At 32.7% G+C, this 16,906-nt stretch overlaps 1 protein-coding gene across 7 annotated transcripts in view; it reads left to right on the top strand.

Annotated features, from left to right (window-relative positions):
• The window catches only part of TMEM161B (transmembrane protein 161B), a 69,175-nt gene extending 55,589 nt beyond the window's left edge, over window positions 1-13,586 (top strand). For 6 of the 7 annotated variants that reach the window (XM_015076295.3, XM_053224712.1, XM_053224727.1 and 3 more), the window contains 7 exons: window positions 3,551-3,702; window positions 4,225-4,285; window positions 4,774-4,914; window positions 7,611-7,724; window positions 9,771-9,945; window positions 11,013-11,109; window positions 12,304-13,586. In XM_015076295.3, the coding sequence (XP_014931781.1) occupies window positions 3,551-3,702; window positions 4,225-4,285; window positions 4,774-4,914; window positions 7,611-7,724; window positions 9,771-9,945; window positions 11,013-11,109; window positions 12,304-12,581 (1,018 nt within the window). In that variant the 3' untranslated portion in view covers window positions 12,582-13,586. The remainder of the gene's footprint in view (window positions 1-3,550; window positions 3,703-4,224; window positions 4,286-4,773; window positions 4,915-7,610; window positions 7,725-9,770; window positions 9,946-11,012; window positions 11,110-12,303) is intronic. The other variant, XM_027038666.2, reaches the window with a different exon arrangement.
• Window positions 13,587-16,906: the final 3,320 nt, after the last annotated feature.

Below are 16,906 nucleotides of genomic sequence, written 5' to 3'. Positions count from 1 at the left end.
TTAATTGAAATTGACATCCTATCAATTTGACAGTTCTACTTAAGCTGACTATTATTACAAAGTCGTGCCAACTTCTGCAAGGATGCAGTACACTCTTATTGTTTATAAATGATTTAGTAGCTTTTAGTAGCCAATATAGAAAGAGGATTGACAAATATGTTTAGGGAAAATTTGTACAGAAGACTTGAAGGTTTATAAAAATAATTTAGCTTCCCCTTTCTCCCTTATGCTCAATATCATAGAAAACTGATACCTATTCTTGCATGGGTTAGCTTTTTTCTTCAGTAGAGTTTCAGATTTCTCTATATTTCTATAACCAGAGTACTACAAACTTAAATTGAGCAAGATAATTTTCTGTTAGGGTGCTGAATATTTGCTGTGGGTAGTAATTATAAACTAATGGCATTTGCTTGTTTATTAGTCTTATTTTTTTACACTAAAGAAGTAATTTGTTCAAATACCTAACCAAGTGTATGTTTAACCTGAGTTATAGTGGATATCAGAAGACATTTAGAATGCCTGATAAATGTCTTCAGAAGGTGTATGCTAAAGTTCTATAATTGTATTCTGGTTATATGTATCCTAAAGCAAGTATTCATTATAGCAAACATGAAAACATGCAGAGGTGTTTTTAATAAAAAAGTTTAGAGATTATCATCGAGCTTTCCATTACCTGGTTTTGTCTGGTCTTTAGAAGCAAATCAGGTGCTTTATAGAATGTAGCATTGTAAATAATATAGTCTATGAAGAAATAGGTTAAAAAGTTGAAATTAACTTCTAGTACAGCACTTTGTAGGTAGTCAGTACCCAACTTAACATGTCGATTGTATTCTTAACTGTTTAGGCGCCTGGGTGGCTCAGTCTGTTGACCATCTGACTTCAGCTGAGATCATGATCTCACGGTTCTTGGGTTTGAACCCCGCATCTGGATCTCTGCTGTCAGTGCAGAGCCCACTTTGAATTCTCTGTCCTCCCCACCCCCTCCCTCTCTCTCTCTTTCAAAATAAGCATTTTTAAAAATTTATTTAAAAAATGCTTAGAAATAAAATATTTTTCTAGAGAAATAATGCTATAAGTGGCATCTCCACCTGTAATATTAGCCCATGAACATTCATTTGATCTATAAAGTAGCATACAAAACTATATTTTTTTCAAAGAAAATAACACTAATACTAATACATGATTAGGAAAATAGATCACAGAAGTATTTATCTGGCATCATGGCATTTAAGAAAAAGACAGATTTGTGTGAAAGAGAGATGAGCTATGGTGCAAATAACCAAGATGAGAGCAATGAAAGGCAGGAAGGGGATGATACTGAAAAAATGAGCTTAGTAAAGGTTGTTAACAAAATACCCACACACTGTTCTGGGGGACTGGCTGAGCCCCTGTACTTTTTTTTTTTTTTTTTTTTTGACATTTTAAAGGGGAAACTATAAGCTAAATAAGCCTTAGGAAAACAAAGTCATAGCCTTTATAAAACCCAGGCAATCCTTTAAATTCGTAACCATGGGTGGTAAATAATTTATATTGTTGTTATTACCAATGAAAAAAACAGATCGTTAGATTAAAACTTCTTAAGTTTTTAATGTTTATTTTAGAGAGAGGAAGAGAGAGTGGGGGAGGGGCAGAGGGAGAAGCAGGCTCCAGGCTATGAGCTATCAGCACAGAACCCAACATGGGGCTCGAATTCATGAACTGCAAGATCTTGACCTGAGTTGAAGTCGGATGCTGAACTGACTGAGTCACCCAAGTGCCCCAGACTAAAACTTTTTCTGCGTTGTTTTTTACTTTGAGTATATTATTACGGGGAAACAGTGTTGTTTTTGATACCATTCTTCAAAAAATCTATTTTACCCTGAAAGCATAGACTCATTACTATTTCAGCTTACCTAAACTACCTTGTAAAAACATTATTTCTGTGGCAAAATTCATTCACTAATTGTTCGAGTACCTACTATATGCCATTTTTCTTGGCATTCTAACTACAGAAATGAACAAGGGATAAGAATCTTTGATATAATTAACTTTGCATTCTAGTGGAGGTTTATTTCAAGTTCCTTTTGAAAAATGCCAAAGAGTCATCTATCTTTATTACTTTAAATTGTCTTACTTTATGATAAGTGACCTTAACTAGTGTAGCTGTGATGCTCCATTTATACCCAGTATCCTAGGGAATATCCAAAAGAAATAGAGAATGGGTAATAAGTATATTAACCATTTTTAAATAGGGCAGAAAGGAATACCTTTTTAAGAAACATGGAAGAGAGTTCTTACCCTTTCTTAACTTTTCATGAAGAAGGATTCTTCTGATTATGAGAATGTTTTGAACTATTCACATCTATCATGCATGGCACCTCTATTTTTAGAAGGTTTCAAGTGGTACTACTCAACTACCAAATAACTTAGGTGCTGTTTACAGTTTAGAAGAGGCAGTATAATAAGTTAAGTGAATACTCCCTGTATTCAGATCACCTAGATTTAAATCCCTGCTTCCTCTAATTTAGCTGTGTGATCTTGGGCAAGTTACTTAACCCTTTTGTGCCAGTAAAATTTTAAATATATAAAGTAATGGTAATAGTTGGTTAAGGTGAGAGTGAAATGAGTTAATTGGTAAGGCCTAGCACTTATAAATACTAGGTTACAGCTGTTACTATTTGTCATGCTTGACACATAGTTGATGTAAAAGTTGCTTTTCTATATTTTTTTTTTTTTTTTTTTTTTTTTGCCAAGCACTTTATTATTTTGTTTGGCAGGTTTATGCTTTCAAGGAGAACAATTTGATATAATGGAAACCTGGGTTCTAGCTTTGGATCATCCACTGGTTTGGTCAGTTAGTTGTGGGAAGGGCTCAGATAAAATAATCTCTTTAATATTTTTGTATAAGATTATAAGATTAAACCATTTTAATTTTTTTTTGATAGGTGAGCATGTTGAACCTTTGGCTGTTTTTGAATGCTCAACTAGAATTTATTTTCTCTGGAGTTTTTTGTTTAATGGTACTGTGAAATGATGATCCCAGATAACACAGTTTACCAGTGGCTATTAGTAATTCTCAAATTTTGAATTATTGGATGGTTTGCAGATTTCTGTGATGTGTGTTTGTGTGTTTAATTCTAAATTACTTGAAAAACATGCCCAATAAAAGATAGCTCCCTAAAATAACCTCTACCTTGGTGTTTCATGTCACTGGGAACCTATTTCATAAAACTGTTGTAATACTCTCCCAGTAAAATTTGAGTCAGATAAAATAGAAATAGATTTTTTCCCTAGTTACACAGTTTAATGTGTGTATGCACTTTTCATTAATTTAAAAATGTTATAAGCTTTGCTAAAATTTGCTTGTTTTTATGTCCTATTTCCTGGAAGACTAATCAGATTTTCATTACTTTGTCACTTCCTTCCAAAGGGTACCTTGTAGATAATGATGTTGTGGAATTAAAATAAATGTTGTAGTCAGATTTTACTGGAGTTCAAATCCTGTAAAGATGGTTGTATTTAACTCCCCACAAAGTTACTTGTGGTTTTTCCTGAACTTTTCCTTCTGCAGCAAAGTTCTATTTTCATTAACTACACACTATTTTAAAGTCGAAGATGGTGGTGAAAGATCAGTCTGTGTTACTTTTGGATTTTTTTTCTTTGTGAAAGCAATGGCAGTCTTGATTGTAACAGAAAACTATCTGGAATTTGGACTTGAAACAGGTAATCATTTCAAATTACTTTAAAAATCAATTTTGCTTTATCAAATGTTAATATTTTTTACGTCATTATTTAATTTTTATATCTGATACATTTTTAAAATTAGGGTTGAGGTGTTTATTCTGTAATGTCCTAAATAATTAACTTTTATTATTCTTAAATAAGATCTTCCTTTTTTGTAGTTGTTTTAGCTCAATTTTTTGTTTACCTTTTTTCAAAAATGCACCCCTTCCCCCTTTTTTCCTTACAGTTAAGTAAGTTTCTACAGTGCTAAAGTTTACTCACATAGATAAAGATGCAAATTTTAATGCAAATTTTATGCACATTTATGGAATGTACAAATATCAAAGGGATGTTTTCAAAGACTGTTCCTGCTAATAACCAAATTTTATTGCATTATGGCATACTAATTAGCACATGAAAGAGCTAAGCTAGTCACTTCAACATTTAAGATGTTCTGTTTTCTAACATTTTATTTCCAAAGAAAGATTCTGTATTAAGAATTTTTTTTTTCTCTCCCTGCAGGGTTTACAAATTTTTCAGATAGTGCGATGCAGTTTCTTGAAAAGCAAGGTTTAGAATCTCAGTAAGTTTTTAAAAATACTAAGTATCACTTAAATTTTAATTTTTCCATTTTTTTGTACAAGAGCATTTTGTGGCTTTTTGTTTTTAATCTGTGAGGATTTCTTTTTAAGTAGATTGTCCCTTTTAGAAATATCCTTGCTCGTAATTTTTACATGTGTATAAAGTTAGTATGTTTCATAGAATTCTTATTTGTATTCTTATTTGGTTTAATTCCTTAAATAACTTTATACTGAGTTGTAGATCAAATTCTATGTTGAATTTATTGGTTGGGTTGTTACCAATGTGGCTAGAGAGGCCTGATTTAGTTTATAGTTCACCCAAATATGGCTCATTATAATTGAGTAAGAGAACTCTTTTTGTAAAAGTTTACTTAGTTTTTATTAGTTATTGTGGTTTGTAAAGTAATGGATTAGAAGAAAGGCAATTCCTAGAAAGTTAACTTAGAGAACTTCTTACTTTTTTTATTTATTTTTATTTTTTTATTTATAGGGGTCCTGTTTCAAAACTTACCTTCAAATTTTTCCTGGCTATTTTCTGTTCACTCATTGGGGCTTTTTTGACATTTCCTGGATTACGACTGGCTCAAATGCATCTGGATGCCCTGAATTTGGCAACAGAAAAAATTACACAGTAAGCGGAAAATGTACATAAGCACATGCAGATAAATATATGTTTTCCATCTTAATGAAGGTATATTATTGTGATGAAATAATAAATTATTGTATTAAAAATTAATAAATAACCGTTTGATGTCATACTACTTCCTCTTCTAGAAGCAGGTTTCTTTTATTCACTTCTAAATTTTAAGTCCTATGTTTAAAAACATGTATCATTTACTCAATTTCCTTTTCACTTGTTAAAATGGAAATGTCAGTACTTCTGTTAGTTCTTTTTAAGTCAGAAGTCAGTGTTTATGAAATACTCCCTATAATTGAACTAAGGATCTGTGGAAATTTTCTTTAATCAGAACATTTTAATTAAAATATTTTATTTAAATTTTATGTAAATAATTTTATGCAAATAATTTTTTACTTAAAATGTTTTTATTGTTTTGAAAGTTAAAACTTTGTACATAAGAAATAAGTTTTATTTTTTCTTTTTTAATTATTGATCTGTTTATGAGACCCTTGTTAAAATAATACATTATTTTATTTGGAGATTGCTGATACTGTACAGTGTTAAATATCATAGATTGCTTTTAACTGCCAAATCCTATTTTAGTTCTCAAATGGAGAAATAATATTTGAATCTCCACATATAGTTCAAAACCCATTTACCATATTCTTTGTGGTTGTTACAGATGTTTTTTGTTGACTGTTAGACACCTTGGCAGAACGACAGGTTTATATCTCTCTGAATTCATATCCAGACCAAATTCCTGTCTTGTCTTCATGTTTTGCAGTAGAAGCCCAAGTTGAGAATATTCCATTTTGATATTTGTGTATATAATCTTTGAGTTTCTCTGAGTGATCATTTTTCCCAACATTTCTGTTCTTTAAAACCCTGTATTTAATGAAATTGTTTCTCTAGTCTTTTCACATTATCTCTCTTACCTATGTCATTTTCCTTTATTTTAATTTTGCAGTCTTTTTGGTTTTCTCCTTACCTCTATTTTTCGGCATATGCTCTATGTGTGTGTTTACTTATTCTCACTTCCCAGTAACCACTTCTTCCTCCCTCTTTTTTCCCTTCCTTTTTACTCAGCATGCTCTTGGCTACATCCTGCTTTTCTCCCAACATCCATCCATCTCTCTAATGGCTTCTTTTAAAACAAAACCTGGTTCTTCCCCTCCTCTCTACACACACACTTCAGTCCACTAACCCCGGTGTTAGGATTTAAATAAGCTGAAAGGGTGGGTGGAGGGGAGCCCTTCACCAGCTACTGAAACCGCTGTGGGCTGCTCCTTGATACTAGAGTGTTCCCTAGCAACACTGCATACCTAATACTGCTGCTTTCTTCCCCCGCACCCGGTGGTTTACCCAGGCTGGGGGATGAAAGAATCACTTTATAAAAACATTTAAAGCATTTGGTGGTAGTTTAGGGTTGGGAGGGAGCCTATCTTCGTTTCCTTTTCAGTAAAATGTAGCTTCTTTTTAAAAAAATTTTCCCTTTGGGGTTGGGAGCTTTATTTTCAGTTCATTGCAGCCCCCAATCGTGTTTTAGCACTCTGCCATGATACAGGAGTGTGGGCAAGCTTGTTCTATTGTGAGAATAGCAGGACTGGCACAAAGCGCGGCATTCTCCTCACCCCCACCACCAGGCACTAGTATGTGTTTTCATGCCAGAGCTTAGAACCAGAGTTCCACCTTTTTCGGTCAGGTTTTCATGGGTTTCTGACCCAGGCCTGTTTCCTCACACAGGTCACTGTCATTTGCATTGTAGTGATGATTTTAAAATGTTGCATGTATGTATTTAAAACTGTCCAGTTAAGCCCTTCACTGTGGTTAATCATGAAGCAATGTATGGTAATAAAGCAGAAGAATTTGTCTTTTTCTAAAATAAGAACTGTCTTTAGTAGTCATCTGCCTTTGTGGGATACAAACTTAGAACATTAATTAACAATGAATTATAATTCAGACCTAAAACCTTTTAGTGTATCAGGTATTTTGGTTTTCTGGAGTAATGTAAATTTCCTTGGTACATACAGGATAGGGAAATTAATTTCAGGCATGTTCATAATATGTCATGAGGAAATAAAAATATTTGAATCATGATTTTAATAGTCTTATTCAAACATTATGCATGATCATTGCATTTTGAAAGTTTCCTTATGTGTAAGTTGTTGCAGTAGGTTCCATGTGCCCTATGCCTGCTAGTATTTGGACCTTGCTAACACTGTTTCTTTCTTATACATAGTAAGGAGGCACTTTTGTTTTAGCTGCACTGAAAAAGTATCAAAAGATGATGCCTGTATACTGAAAGTCCATTGGATTCGTTGACTGTGGAAAGTTAGGGAATCATTTAAGTACCTGTGTATTAAATCAGGGATATCGTGGGAGATTGTTAAAGAACACTAGAACAGAACTGAACAGATTTTGATTTTAGTGCTAGGTCTGCCTTTAACCTGTGATACTCCCATGAGCAAGTCACTTAGCTTTCCTGAATCTAAATGTTCTCATCTGAAAAATTCAGATAATGAGGTAGTTTTGCAGGGGCTCAGATGAGTGTCCTGTAATAAGGATAAAAAAAAATAATGATGTCAGTAATACCTTATTACAGAATACTGAAAATAAGTTTCTACCTCATTTTTTAAGTTCCAAGTTCCTGTAGTTTATTAGTGTATTTTATTCCTGGATTTTTATGTTTTTTTCTTACATACTTTCAGAACATTACTTCATATCAACTTCTTGGCTCCTTTATTTATGGTTCTGCTCTGGGTTAAACCAATCACCAAAGACTACATTATGAACCCACCACTGGGTAAAGAAAGTGTCCCTTTGTAAGTATGGGTATTTGGTGGCTATTTTTTGTTTCCTTATTGAATCATAACTTTTTCAAAATGGTATTTCCTGTATTTAAGTTTTTTAATGATAATATTAGGACACTGTACTTTTAAAACATAAATAGAAATGCTAAAAGATGTGTTCTAAAACTGAAGCTACTGGCAAATCATCATTTAACCTTTTTATGAATGTGAACAATTATTAATCCACACCAATATTGTCTTGTACACTTGTAAGTTTTTCTGCTTCCTCACATCATGTCTAGTTGTTACCTGACATTTTTCTGGTTTGGGGCCTGTTTTTAAGATACTTTCTGCAGTTCTTTTTTTTCCCCTTTAATTGTGAACATTATGGAGGAAATAATGAGTAGTACAAATGGAAACTCATGTTCAGCCATTATAAGAGTTGTTGATATTTTCCATATTTGCTTCCCCTTTTTTTGGTTTGTTTTTTGATGCAGTAGTTTTTCAAGTGAATTAGAAGTCTAATATTTTTATCCCTAAGAGCTTTAGTATGCACCTCTAAGAAATAAGGTCATTTTCCGACATATTATCATTATACCTATCAAATTTTAAAAATAATGCCTTAACATTATTAACTAACATTAGGTTATATTTCCCCTTTTAACAGAACTAGACAGTAAGGAAACATAGAAACAATTTATTAAAAGGTGCTAATAACTGCATTTGATACATTAACTCATTAACCTTGTGGAACCATGTTAGAGTAATAGAAAGAATCAGACAAAGCTGGTTCAAACCCCAGTTGTGATCTTCACTGAAACTGTCACTTGAGGGAGATTATTTAACTTCACTGAGCCTCTGTTTCCCCATCTGGAAAATGAAGATAATAGTATCTACCTCACAAAGTTGTCATTGGAATTAAATGAAAGAATACATGTAATGCAACCAGCTGGAAGTAAGTGCTTAATAAATGTTTCCTTTACTGCTCTGCCTCACCAGAATTAAAGTGGAAAACCTTGACTAGTCATTGACTACACAGTATACATTTTATATTAATATATTTCTTTTATATCCTGGTACATATTTGTCTTGGAGTACTCAATCAGTGATGACCATGATGGTTTTTTTTTTTTTTTAAGAGTTAATCTTAATGAACTAGGGAAGTATCTTTTGAAGTTGTAATGTTTTCCCCCCATACAAGTAAGTCTTGATGGCAGTTTTAACTTGAAAGATTCACAAAGTTTTTAAAAAGTAATTTCACATAGTTCACTGTCCTATATTAAGCACCTGATATGTGCTAGAGATTAAAAGAGATGCTGAGCATGGTCTAGGTGTTACTTTCCAATTACTCATAGTGTTACCTTTTATCAAAGCAGAAACCATGGTCTTTTAAAAACATTAAACCACAAAAGGACATCAGAAGTTATCTCTTCTTTCTAAAATCCTCTGAAAAAGCATCATAAGGGTACATCTTCTCACCTGGAACCCTCATCTTAGTCTTGAGATATTGCTCACAGCTGAGCCAGCTTGAGCACATAGGTTAAATGACTTGATAGAGAGGATTCTGAGCCATCTGATTTCTTCATAATATATCAGAATTACTGGTTTTCCAATGATCCCAGTCAGGAGCTCAGCAGAGAGGTCATATTGAAATATCTGTATAATCAGACAAAACTCTAGGCATGGGTTGTTGACTTGGTAGTTCCACATGTAGTCCCCTATAGTTTCCTTTTTTCTTAAACTCTCCAGTTTAAGAGCACTCCTTCTCTTCATTTCACAACCAATTTTTTTTCACAGACAAGGGTAGACAGAGAAGAGGATCCCATGTACTTTCTGCTTTTTTCTTGTAGATATATGTTACTACTTTACCTTCATGATCCATTTATCTGTCTAGTTCTATTGTGCAAGTCAAAGTATTCTATAGTAAGGCTGTAGTATAGTGGGATACTTTTGTTTTATATCTCCAACTGTAGCTACGTATAGATATCCTGTGTTTTATATGGTGAAAATTGACATATTTAACTAGATGCTAACATATTTTGGTTTTTGAGAGCACCATATCAACTTTTTGACCTGTAGAATGACAGAAGCTACATTTGATACTTTGCGACTCTGGCTAATAATCCTGCTGTGTGCTTTGCGGTTGGCCATGATGCGCAGTCACCTGCAAGCTTACTTAAACTTAGCCCAGAAATGTGTGGATCAGATGAAGAAAGAAGCAGGGCGAATAAGTACAGTCGAGCTACAGAAAATGGTAAGTTTCATACTCTAGTCACAATGAAAAATAACAAACACTGTAAGAAAACAAAGCCTTTGATTTCCTTTAATAGTAATTTCATCCCATCATACTCTTAACGAAAATAAATGGTATAATCCTAAGTTGATACATATTAAGAGACCTCAATCTGATTGTGGGGCGAAGTGAAGAAAGAATCTCAAGTCCTCTTCCTGCCTTAGTACTTTAAGTATCTTACAGTTTGGGTTGCAAAGCTATAGTATGTCTACTGTTGCTAAATGGGACCCCAATTGATTTGGAAAATACTACAATATATTATGTCTAGCCTTTAAGACTTGCGAGGTAGGAAACACTAGTTTTAGTGACTAAATTAATTCCATTTAACATTCTTCCAAGTATTTGAACATGAAATGTAAACATTTAACTTAATGTGAATTCCAGAGAAGGAAAGTGCTAGGAATCCATGTACCATTATAGTTAACTGGATCTATATAACCTGATCTTGTCTTTTTTAGAATTTTGATGTTGGGTCCCCTATTTTTCACTCTTCTTTCATAGTCAGGGACATTTATCAAGATTCAAACACTTTTCTTTTGTTTTACTGTGCAAATTTTCACACTCTCTATAGTTTTACCTCAAATTTTAGTTGAATATGTTCATATAGAATGGGGATTTAATGTTTTTATTTATGAGGGGTTAATGACTCGGCATGTTATTTTTATTTGATGTTTTTGGTGTCTGTCTAGAGATTTTAGCATTTTATTTTATATTTGAAATGTAACTGAATATGCCATTTGAATTTAAGTGATTATTTTCTCCAATTTATATTAATCGCTTAAGAAGAACTATTTTTAAGGAATTTATTTTAATATTTTCACATTTTAAAAAACTCATTTTCAAACTAAGCCTTTCTGAAGTCCATTTGGGGGCATTTATAATGAAGTGTAGACTTATTAGCATTTAGCTTCCTTCCCAAGATGGAATTACTTATCTCTTAAGCAATTCATTTTGATAATTACATGAAAGTTAAATTCACCCATAACACATTCACCGTATTAGACACTTAAGGATGTTGTTGTTTGCAGGTGGCTCGAGTCTTCTATTACCTTTGTGTCATTGCACTGCAGTACGTGGCCCCTCTGGTAATGCTGCTTCACACTACTCTGCTTTTGAAAACACTAGGTAGGCATGCCCTGGTGACGAGAAAGGGTGTCGGTTTCCTTTCTGCCTATAATTAATAATGCTTTTTGTTACCTACAAAGAAATAGGCCTCTTAAAATTGTTTTCTGTAAAAGTTTTAAGAAGAAACATGGAAAACTTTGAGCTGTAGAAGTTGATTCATCATCTTGGATTTGAAAACTCAAGTCCATATAGTTTTATAGTATTATGCTCTATTTGTTTGTAAGAATTGTTTGCTGAAGGTTAATTCCAAAATTTACTGAGAAACTCGAATGAGCACTCTTGGTCTTAGTTATTTTGTGTTGTAAGAGGATGATAAAAGATTTTTGTTAGTGCCTAACGTTTAAATTATTGTAAGGTCCTTGTATATTTATATGAATTGCAAGATCCTGTAGTGAGGTCTACTTTAGATATTGACAGGATAAAGATTTCTCAGTGGAAGAACAAAGTTCTCCCATAAGTCTGTTCACTAAACTATCAAGTTCCTGTGTGGTGTTATTTGAGAGCTATCCATTATTGTATTGACCATTTCCCTTTGCTTAGATCAGGCAATCAGCCAGTGTGGGGGTTTAAGAAGCCCAAAGGAACTAGCAGTATTAGTTGGGTGTGCTTAGTAGATACTATAGAGCTGATGACAGATGTAAATGGCCTTTAGGAATCTATGGAACCTAAAGAAGTGCTCAATTATAAATTATGTGACTCATATCCTATCCAACATAGTAAAATATATGATGAAAAAGTTTCTGGAAGCTAGCTATTAATAGTGTCTCACATTGAAATCGTAGATAGTTTCTGAGAAAGAAATTTATTCTGATATTGTAGAGGTAGAAAAGATTTCTAAGAAGTTACTGAGTCTGTCCCTGTCACTGCAGTAGAGGTAGTTGATTAATGTATTATACAAGGAAAAAAATGTTTTTATTATTTTACCAGATTTTACTGCAGTTAATTAAAAGTAAATTAGACTTTTTATGTGTACTTTTACTGATAAGGCCAGACTGTAGTCTAGTCAAGTTAAATGAATTTTTACCAGGTATGTAGAAAGGTTTTTTTACTTTATTTTCAACGTGAAATAATTTGTTGTACCACTAAACTTGTTCTCAATTTCAAGTATAAGTTGAAAAAATTATTTTATTTTTTTAATTAGAAGCTTTGAAATTAGTCATTGTTCAAGTTTTACTTGTGTCTTGAATTTTCTAGGTAATCATTCCTGGGGGATTTATCCAGAATCTATCTCTACCTTGTCAGTGGATAATAGTCTACCCTCCAATTCTGTTTACTCTGAATTGCCATCTACTGATGGGAAGATGAAGGTAACTGTTACACAAATAACAGTGGCACTGAGCAGCTTAAAAAACATTTTCACTCCTCTGCTTTTTCGGGGACTTCTGTCTTTTCTGACCTGGTGGATTGCTGCTTGTCTCTTTTCTACAAGCCTTTTTGGGCTTTTCTATCACCAGTATCTGACTGTGGCATGAATCTCCGTTAACAGAAAAGGATATCCAAGCCACACTTTGAATTGAAATATCTGTGCCCTTGAAGGGCTATCGGAAACTAGAAGAAAGCAAATACAAAGGAAAAAGACATATCAGCATTATCTTGTTTTAAATGCTTCCTCTGTATTCTCAGGGTGAATCAATGGTATAATATTTAAAATTACAGAGTAGATTATTAACTACTATACTGTGGCATTGGAATTTTAACTCCTTGTATTAACTGATGGTGAGAGGGTTATCTACAGAGGTAATACTTATGATTACCTTGGTTTACAGAAACCTCCAGCAGTCTTTGAAACTTCTCATATGACTCTAGTTCTTGATCGATTGCTCTTAATGGTATAACGGTACTGTTAATATTCATAGTGGCTGCCTATAGAACAATCTTCAAACTGAGCCATGCTTTGGAGGAGGGAAAGGAGCTAAAGTCACCTCTGTTGGTAATATATTAGTCACTCTTCAAATAACAACAATAGCAAAATCCAACAGAAAGGAAGAAATAGCTACTGTATATTACAGTAAAGAAAGCTGCATAGTAATTTTAAATTTAATGGAGATGTACATGGTTAATATCTACAAGTATTGCTGCTTGAGAGTAGCAAGAGTATTGTTTTAAAATGTATTTTATCCAACTTGAGGGATCTTTTAAAATGATTGGCTATATGAACATTTGCTGTTAGGCTTGGAACTCCCATATTTTATTTTATTCTTTGATCCTAAATATAGTCCTTTTAATAGTCTAAAAATATTTATCAATATTGATCTGACTTTTAAAAAATTACTTTAATCCTGCTGACTACCTGTATGTATTGTATATATATTATATATTAAATATATAATATATTGAAATTATAAAAGATGAAAATATTGAATCCTTAAATATTTTAAGTTGCTGAATGTATATTAAATGTGACTGAATGAGATGTCTTTGTATCTAGAAGTTTTCTTTCTTTTTGGAATGAGATTAAAATACATTTTGAAATTTCATCAGATTAAGCAATTTATTTGCGTTGCCTATGTGTGAGACTGCTTAAAATTATATAAGTACTTAGGTGATTTCTCCCAAATAAAAATCTTTTTTTTATCACTTTTCAAAACTCAGAAACTTTCCCACTAACCAAATCTACAGGAATCATTTAAACATTGTTAAGTAGGATTTGTTTTAAGTTCATAGTGTTTAGAATTAGAAATGTTAATATTTTATTTGATAGGATGAAATTCAGGTAATTTGAATGATAAATTCATATGAAATGAAAAGAAAAAGTAAATTTTTTTTGATGCTTTTTACATGTAAAACCTAAAATTAAGGGTTTCAGTTATAAAGGGAATGAATGTAAGAGATAAATAAGGTTTGTGTGTGTGTTGTTTTTGTTTTGTTTTGTTTTTTAACAGAATTTATAGGTAAATGTTCTTCCATGTTAAGGTCTTGAGATTACATATTAGTGTTATTGTTTCAGTGCTATTATCACTGTTGAAAGCACTTTTGAAGCTCTTTTGGAATTCCTTCCAAGGCTTGTGGTTCACATTCATTCAAATAATGGAATACAGCAAATTCCTATCTTTTGTTACAGACTAAATATTTTGTAATTCGCTGATACTTTAAATATGACTGAGTAATAAGTGCTTAAATTGGATAAGATTCTTTGGTTGAAATGAATTGTTAATATAGCCTAATGATAGTTCATGCGTATTTCCAAAAGAAACATTCCAAATACATCTTAAGATAACAGAATCCATGAAAATAAAGATCTTCTAACAGGATGACAGCATTTGTAACAAGATTATGACATTTATTTTGTATGTGAAAGTTCTGATATGTTGGACTTGAAAACAACCTCACCTGATATTTATAACCATTTTTATTAAAGAGCTACATCTTAAAAATTAGAATTAAAGTTACTGTTTTGAGTTTCAAAGATTGTACTGTGGTAGAGTAATATGGAGGGAAAAAGGCATAGAATTTATTATTGGGTGAAATAACATGCATTTCTGAAATACTATTGATTCACTCTTTTTAAACTTGAATTCTCTCTAAGTATACTGTGAACGTGTGCAAACTGCACATTAATTTAAGTAATGGGTTTGGTTTTTTTTTTTTTTTTTTATTCTTTCCAAACAAATTTAAAGCGAATGATTGTTACAACTACTAACTGGTTTATTTAAGCATCTTGTCTTTGTACACAAATTCTGTTCCTAAGTGTAAAGGGTTTGTACTTTATGTAAAACAAACAATATTTTTAATTGAGATATAATTGACATATAGCATTTTATTTGTTTTAGGTGTGCAACATAATTATTTATATATATGTATGATTCCAGATAATATTTTAATATTGTTAATTAGGTCAGTAGAATTCTTTTATTTTTTGTGTTGGATTCTGGTCAATATAAATGCTTCATAGGTCAGTTACTTTACATTTCTGTTAAAGTAACTAGGAATCCTTATAATCTTGCTTCATATAATTTGTGGAATTGTATTTGATAATTTGTTGACTCCTGCCCCCCTATTCCCTGCCCATTGCACTATAAAAATCAGAGCTCTATTCTCTCTCCTACCCCCATTGAAATGTCTGAAATGAAAAGCATATAATTTTATCTTAATATCCGTATGCAGTTTGATTATCTTTGGCATTTTCCCCAGAATTCCAATTGCTATGCATAAATGACCAACGCATCCAAGCAGAATGGGCTCATTGTCTTATTGTTTCTGATATAAATATCATTGGTAAAATAGTGACATTTCTTCTTGAGTTATGATTCAGAAGAGATATTCATCCATTAATGGAATTGATAGGTCCAGGAAGCAATAAGTAGAATTCATTATGAAATCTATAATTGGAACTTCACTGGATAGATTTTATTCTTTCAAATGAAAGATTAAATTCTCAGTACTGAAAAGCATAGGGTCTCAACATTCTCTGAATTCAAACACACTTTCTGAGCCATCTCATAATTGAAAATGGTCTATCATGGTATATGGCTCTATTCGGCAAAATAAAACTAAGTGATTTTTGAATGTGGATCATCCTGCATCTTCACAGAGCTTTAGGTGGCTTAAAGAATCAGATTTAAACACATTTATGATCCTAGACCATGAACCCAGTATCTCAGATATTTCTACAGTATCATCTTTTAACTCCTACTCCTCTCATTATGTCTGTACTCTGGGTTTCTAACTCAGCTGGCTATATGCCATGAAAACTCTGACCTGGACACTAAGGATGATCACAAAGCTAATGTCAACCTCTCGCTTCTTTAAAGTGGTAAACATTTTACTTATTTTGTTTCTTCCTAAGAAAAAGAAAAACCAGATTGAGCCTGTCCTTATGCTTGTCTTTTGTTAGTTGAACTTCTTTCTTTTTAGCTACGAACTGTTAATGTTGGATGGGCCTATCTTTAATGATTCAGATGGCGTGTCTTTTTCTATTTCATTGTTCTTTCCTTTTTTTCCCCCTCAGAATCCCTTTATGTGGTTACTCCTCTCCTTTCTCCCACTTGGCCAAAGACTGTTCATTGTCTTAAATAAGGAGAAGCAGCATAATTTTGTGAAAAGAATATTAATTTAACCACCAGGAAACATCCTGTTTCTGCCTTCAATTAGCTATTTTTTGCACTTCTTACACATTCAACCTATACTAATTAAATAGAATTGAATTATCGTCACTGTTGACCTCAATTTTATCATAAAATAAAGAATTTACATTAAATGTATGGCTGTGTTTTTCTAAATCTGATAGCATTTTCTCTTCGTGTTAGCGTGAGAAAGATAAAGAGCAATTTTTGGCTTTAGGAATGGTTACAGATCGTGTTAGAGGACTTTGACTTACTGTTTGTTAAAAACTACTTCACAAAGAGTGTTTTCTCCAGGAACATTTTGCTTTGTGCTCATTTAATTATTCATTCAGAAAATATTTATTGAGTACATTTTATATTCCCTAAACTGCTCTACATACAGCAGTGAACAAAACATCAAAATCCCTCCCCCCCAAGGAACATAGAGTTTGATGTAGGAATGTAGCAAAATGAATATGAGTCAAATGTAGGACATATTAGATAGTGATAAGTTCTTTTTTGTGTGTGTGTGATGTTTATTTTGAGAGAGAGAGAATGCACATGAGCTGGGGAGGGGCACAGAGAGAGAGAGAGAGAGAGAGAGAGAGAGAGAGAGAGAGAGAGAATTCCAAGCAGTCTCCATGCTGTCAGCACAGAGCCTGGTGTGGGGCTCAAACTCATAACTGTGAGATCATGACATGAGCCATAAACAAAAGTGGGACACTTAACCAAATGAACCACCCAGACTCCCTTAG

This window comes from Acinonyx jubatus, chromosome A1, assembly GCF_027475565.1.
Source record: "Acinonyx jubatus isolate Ajub_Pintada_27869175 chromosome A1, VMU_Ajub_asm_v1.0, whole genome shotgun sequence".
NCBI classification, from domain to species: Eukaryota; Metazoa; Chordata; class Mammalia; order Carnivora; family Felidae; genus Acinonyx; species Acinonyx jubatus.
The sequence above is the reverse complement of the archived record's forward strand: the minus strand, read 5'-3'. Positions and strand labels throughout refer to the sequence as shown.